Source organism: Pseudomyrmex gracilis, unplaced genomic scaffold (genome assembly GCF_002006095.1).
Source record: "Pseudomyrmex gracilis isolate BER0280 unplaced genomic scaffold, ASM200609v1 scaffold_9, whole genome shotgun sequence".
Classification (NCBI taxonomy): domain Eukaryota; kingdom Metazoa; phylum Arthropoda; class Insecta; order Hymenoptera; family Formicidae; genus Pseudomyrmex; species Pseudomyrmex gracilis.
The window spans coordinates 969,356-975,886 of NW_018020593.1; the positions used below are offsets into that span (position 1 = coordinate 969,356).

The 6,531-nt window shown below is 45.0% G+C and overlaps 1 protein-coding gene across 1 annotated transcript in view; it reads right to left on the reverse strand.

Annotated features, from left to right (window-relative positions):
• The window catches only part of LOC109862243, a 19,974-nt gene that overhangs the window by 3,953 nt on the left and 9,490 nt on the right, over positions 1 to 6,531 (reverse strand). The window contains 7 exon segments of the mRNA XM_020442230.1: positions 435 to 590; positions 2,259 to 2,552; positions 3,494 to 3,797; positions 4,727 to 5,023; positions 5,244 to 5,807; positions 6,002 to 6,220; positions 6,453 to 6,531. The exon segment at positions 6,453 to 6,531 is cut by the window's right edge and continues 20 nt beyond it. Of these exon segments, the coding sequence (XP_020297819.1) occupies positions 435 to 590; positions 2,259 to 2,552; positions 3,494 to 3,797; positions 4,727 to 5,023; positions 5,244 to 5,807; positions 6,002 to 6,220; positions 6,453 to 6,531 (1,913 nt within the window).

The following is a 6,531-nucleotide window of genomic DNA, read 5'->3' on the forward strand; positions in this document are numbered from 1 at the left end:
CATATATCTCAAATTTGCGATCCGATTCAACAAAAGCAAACCGACGCACCGGCTTTACTAACTCTTGGCCGACATTTGATTGTCGTCGCATGTGTCTATTACTTTTTTTTTTTTTTTTTTTTTTTTTAAATCAGACGCGGAACACACACACGTGGATGGGATCCGCGCGGATATTTATGTCGCTGTTAATTTGGCGCCGCGCGCGTGTTTCATGAATAGGAAAACAAACCGTGAACAGAGAGATGGTTGTCTCCGAGCGACAATAATGCTCTTCTCTAGTTAACCTAATGACGTAATTAAACATCCGCGAGATAAGATCTTCGCGAGTGGTGTTACAAGGGTACCGAAACTAGTACTTTTCATCTCTCTCCTCAGAGCACAGTTTCCGGTGAAGACAAAGATAAAAAAAAAAAAAAAAAAGTATCCCACGTTACCTGTCGATCTCACGCCGAATTTCGCCAGCGCCTGACCCTCCCTACACCAGACTCGAAGCATGCACTTGAACAGCTCCTCGAGAGCCTGCTTCAATGTCACGTCTTTGTCCATTTCCGTCGCGCACTCGGAACCCGATGAGTTGCACACCATCGTCGCTTGTCAAAGGCAATGGAGGATGGGGAGAACGAGAAGCTTCGATAATTTATTATACAGCGGAATAATTCACGCGACGCTTCCACTTTTCGATGAGAAAATCTATATCCATCCGTCTGTCGCACACGCGTCACTTCGCACCCTCTTCTCGAGAAGGGCGCGCGTTCGATAAAAATTCGACGGATTCGCGAAGACGACGACGCCTCGCGCGTCGACGGGGCCTACGTGGAATGCGACTCGGCGCCCTGACCCACTGACTGCCGGCCAAAAGCAACCTTCCTCGAAGTCGCACCGCTCCCCTTTTCCCCGCTAAACTCCGCGTCGCCGACGCCCTCGCGCGCGTGGTTCCGCGCGAGCGGTGCGTTCCGTCTCGCGCTTCTTCTCCGTCGGCTTCGCCGGCACAAATCACATCTCTCTCCCGTCGTCTTCCTTCGCCGCGGCGGGACTCGAACGTCTCGCTGCTCGCCGGGTGGATTATATTTAGACGACAGAGTATTACGCAGTGCTTATTTAAAGAAAATCGGGAAGAGAACGTCTCGCTCTCTCTCTCTCTCTCTCCTTTCCCCTTCTGTCGACACATCCTTCTCTCTTTTTATCTATCTCTCTCTCTCTTTTTCTCTGCGCTTTTTTCTCTTATCGTGACCCCATTCTTTTCTCGCCACTTCGTGTCCCCCTCGATCGGGTCTTTATATACGCGCGATTTAAATACGCTCGAGTCTTTCCGACGGTTTTCTTTCAGAGATAAAATCGCGCGATAATATTCTCGTAAATTCCCAATCTCACCGTCAATCTCGCGCGAGAATACTCGCATTTTTACACTATCAAGTGTTTTTATTCGCCGGATAATTTTTACAGAGATCGTTTCTCTTCCGGAAAATACGCGTCGGAAAACGTATCTTAAATCTGCAGTTCTCAAACGTTTTGACGTTTCAGAGCTATTTGTTTATTCTTCCTGTCTCGCGTCTCATTCCTGACATTCTGTTTCCTCTCCTCTCTCTCTCTTTCTCTCGTTTCTTCGGTTCTTCTCTTTCTTTTTCCGCTCCTCTTTCGCTCGCTAATCTCGCGCTTTCGTTCGAGATGCTCGCGTTCCGCTCCCAACTTTCCCCCTCGCGAAGGATTTATGCGCCTTTGCGAACAGAGACGATTTAGAAACATTCTTTGGCAATGCGCGAATCGACGATGGCTTGTTTCTGCCGGCGCGTCGGACGTCATTTGCCCACGAATGGGATTTCTTTGGGGGAATATCGAATTTTGAATTTCTGTTCGAGAACTTCTCTTCAACGCAGACGCGAGCGGTTATGGAATAACCGCGCGCCGGAGAAGCTTTAACGAGATCGTAAAGTGCTAATAAAATTAGAACGCGAAAGTAGCTTCGTGGGACTTTAAATTATGATTTTCGAGATAGATGAAGAGAAAGACTGAGGGAGATAGAAAACTATTTATTCTCTTTGATCGTTTCTCGCGCAAGAGGGTTTTTTTATGCGAAAGATAACTTTTACCTCGGCTAATAAATTTTAATCTTTATAAATTTCCCTCTTTCTCTCTCTCTCTCTCTCTCTCTCTAAGAATTAACAAAGTTAATATAAGAAAGTCGCGTAAAAAGTAAAACGATTAGTTAAACGATTATTTTAATGTGGAATTTTGAGACAATTAAATTTTTCTCGTTTCACCTCCCCGAGAGCTAACCGACTTACCGAAGCGTTTCGTTTGTATCCTCTTGTAAAATTCGCCGCTGGTTTTTCGATGTACCATTCTGTGCGTGGCCATTTCGTACTTCTTCTTGAAATTCTTCTCGCTCTCCGTGGATTCCGGCGAGTCCCGTCTCTCTCTGTGAATGCTATCCGCGATGTCGTCGTCGTCTCTGCTGTTCGGTCTCTTCCACACGTGGCTCTCCTCGAGATCGCCGATATAAATCCATTCGCTGCTCGTGTAAGGCTCCACATAAGTGTCTTCATCTTCTCTTCCTGTCGTTAAACACAAACAATAGCCGACACACACACGTTAGTCAAACGTCGAACGTTCGATGTGCGCGAGGTGCCGATGGAGGTGCTCTGTACCGTCAATGCTCGCTCATCAAATGAAAAATCGCGTGAGAAAATGTTTGTCTTCCGTTTCAATTTCTATTAAAACATAAAAGAAGGCTCTTCGTTCGAAACTGAAAGAAGGTTTATTTTTCGAGAATGGAAAACAAACACATCGACAAAAAAAAATAATAATTCAAATTTCATCCTTAGGCAAACAACTTTTTCGGATCTTACTACGTACACTGAAGATTGTTGGTTTAAATTAAGGCAAACAATATTATCTTGAAACTCTTTTCTCTTTTTTGTTTTTTTTTAATAAAAGAAATTGTTGATTTTATTTAAGCAAACTTGCATGTTAAACATTAATTTTATTAATTATCTATACATTTTGTACGTTTAAATACTGCTTTCATAAAATATATGGTATCACTTGTTAATTGAAGTATATTGTTCTCTTAAATTAAAACAATTCAAGTTTTGTCTAAACAAATCCAATCTATTAAATCTATTTCAAACGTATATAGTTTTAATTGTAAAATTGTAAAATACAAATTAAGTATTTTATAAAATTTGCGTATAAGTAAATTTTTTATAAAATCAAAGTATAAGCCGAAAATGTAAAAAAAGAGTTAAAACCTGTGTACTTTTAAGCGCGTAATAAATATTCAAATCAAAAACACTGACACGCTTCGAACACAAGTAAATACGTCATTAGCACCAGCCGTATAAATAGTTTTCTCTCGAATAAAATAGAATTTTTTTTGTTTTGTCACAGGAGATAGTTTTCCTCTCGATGTATATTTTAACTTTCGCGCAATATCCTTTCCTCTGAGAGCACGTATTTGCATTTTCGCGCGCACAAAGCAACATCGAATATTTACCTGTGAGAATTTCCATGCTGACATCCGTGCTACGTGCCTGAAGCCTGTTTCTGCCCATTGCCGTTTCATCGATCGATCCTCTGTGTCCCGAAGATCGCGAGGTGGCTCTCTCCTCGGATTTCGCGCGAATGTCCGATCTGCCCGATATGCTGCGACGATGTCTGCGATCTCCCCGATCCTCTGATCTGTACCTCTTGTCGAACTTCTTGTACAACCGTTGACCGGTAACGTGTTTGGAGGACGTGCGATGTCCTTCCGGAGAATCCGCGAAACCTGCCGGCGGTCGAACGATCTCTTCCGACACCTCGGGGGTGAAGCAACAAGAGGACACGCACGATAGAGAAAGGAAGGCAGAAGATAGACGAACGGAAAATAAATAAATCGAGAAAAGTTCTCTTCTCGCATGCTCATTTTTGCGTCAATTTCTATACAAGTTTTACATGTGCTAGCTTCGCCCGCGCATCAAGCAAACAAAATACGAGAGAAAGAGATAGTTTTCTTCGTAATAATTGATCTCTAACGAAGCAACAAGCCACGTTGGAAAAGTAAATCCCACAATCCTCTGGAAATATGACAAAACCATCTATTTATTTTGTTAGATGATCACGTTTGTTCCACAAACGGTCTGCGATATGTCGCGCGTCGAAGAAAACAGTAACAAAATCATTTCCGTAATTAATTCAAGAGAATTGCAGAGTTTTAAATTAATAACAAAACTTCGCTCGGTTTTTTTTTTTTTTTTTTGTTTTTTTTAAAGATTCTTACTTTTGCAGATCTGATTAAAACTACTGTTGGCGCGCGCAACGGAAAGTTAGATGCGTCGCTTCGCTCTGTACAATTTTGAGAAAGACAAATGAACGACACTGCCGTTAGATTAAACGAACGAGAAGAACTAAATAATATAATGTAAATGCCATTAAATTCTAAAATCTTTACTCTCTCTCTTTCCGCGTCTCTTAGAGTCTGTCAGAACAATTACGAGAGCTCTTTTTCTCTCTCTCTCTCTCTCCTTCGTAATACATTATTAATGCGGTATCTCTTTTTCTTCCCGTCTCTTTAAGTAAAAGACAAATAGTATTTTCTCTCGCGTTTCTCCGAAGTAGCGGCGATGCTGCAAAGAGATTGTCCCGGCGCGCGCATCAAGAGCGGTACAGCAAATGAATAATGCACAATAAGTAATATATGTATATATATGTATATATATATACATATATATACATAAATATATCGTACCTCTCTGCCGCAGTGATGACAGTGCACAGCTGCGTCCAGCCCGGCGATGGAGATGTACGGCTGATCGGCGCTCTCGCTGTAGAAGACGCTGTCGCTCCCGGGGCTGACGGATCTCAGAGACTCCGCCGACAACGCCTTGAGCCGCGACTCCGGACTCTGCGCCTCGATCACGATCGCACGCTGACCGTTGTGACCCGGACTGCGCTGATAACGGCCCGGACTCAGGCGGCAGACTATGTCGTCCGCGACGCGGGATTTCCGCCGCGGCAAACTGCCGGTCAGCGCCGCGTTCTTGTCCTGCAAGAACGCGCGATTACGGGAAAAAATAATAAATTACATTTTTCTTTGTTTTCTCTCCCTGATTTTCTTTCGTGTTGCGTATTGAAAATTAATAAAATTAATTCGCGTAAATTTTATATTCTGTTGTTTGCAGCGCGTTTGATTCTCTTTTGTAAAACAAAAGAAATTTGATTGTTATAGATAATTGATCTCGATCGACGCGCGTCGTTTGTTTTACCTCGGTGGTGCTGCGTCTCCTGGTGGAAATGTAACTGCTGGTCTTCCTCCTCGGGCTTTCGCGCGTGCGACGGTGCGACCTGCCGCTCTCCGCGCCGTCCCGATGCGCGTGATGATGGTGATGATGATGCATGTGATAATGGTGACTGCAGCTCGAGTCGTCGGACGTCGGCGCGTGGGGCTCCTCGGCCTGTTCCATTCGCCACTCCTCCTTCTGAGGACTTCGAATGATCGCTTGTTGCTGCTGTTGCTGCTGCTGCTGCTGCTGCTGTTGTTGCTGCTGTTGCTGCTGCGCCGACTGCTGCACCGCGTCGCGCTTCCGGTTATTCCGGTGAGGACTTCGCGCCGACGTCGGTTTGCTGCGCGATCGGTGTCGGTGGCTCGGCGTCGGACTGAGCTCCACGTTTTCCATATAAGCCGTCTCCGCGCTGTGATCCAGCTCGGCGTTGCTCGCGAGAAAGTCCAGACTGAACGTCTTCTTCTTACGACGGCGTTCCTCCTCGCTCCACATGCGTACGTCGGGCGGTGACTCGGCGTAACCGCCGGACGACGACCGATGACCTTCCTGCCGGAGACGGAGAAACAAGAAATCTTCGGCGCGCAATTAAACGGAAGCTGTTTTACGATTCTACTAGCCATAAGCAATCTGATGAACGTAAAGTCGAAATAAAGGAATCACTACTTTGTCGTAAAATTGTTCTCTCTCTTTTTTTTCTTTTTTTTTTTTTAATTTTTTCTCTCTCCCGTCTCTGAACTTACATCTCGATCTAACTCGGTCTCCGACGTGTGCCCGCTACGTGGAGCGACACACGGCTCCTCTAAATCGTTATTCAGATCTGCCATCGCGTCCTTTAGGTCGTAGCTGCCCGAGCTACTGCTGCTGCTGGACCTGATTGACGACGGAGGTAGTTCTAATCCAAATGCGAGTTCCGCCTCTTCTAAAATCGCCGGCGGGCTGCACGGCTCTTCGATAACCGCCTAATGACGAACAACAAGCGCGGTATATCGCATGTAAAGACAATCTCTATCATTTCTCTCTCTCTCTCTCTCTCTCTCTCTCTCACAAATCATCATCGATTTTCTACAGTTTGTCTACAAAAAAATTTAACTTCAACCAGAAAAAAAAAAGAAAAAAGAAATCCGAGTGACGTCAGATTGTCAATGGCTCGCAGAAAACCGCGAACTATATGTATCGCGCGGGCGCGCTCACCTCGCTTCTCGCCAGACTGTAGATCGAGCTGGCGCTCTCGAACGAGCTGCCTTCCAGGGCGGTCGCGGTGGTCGAGGCT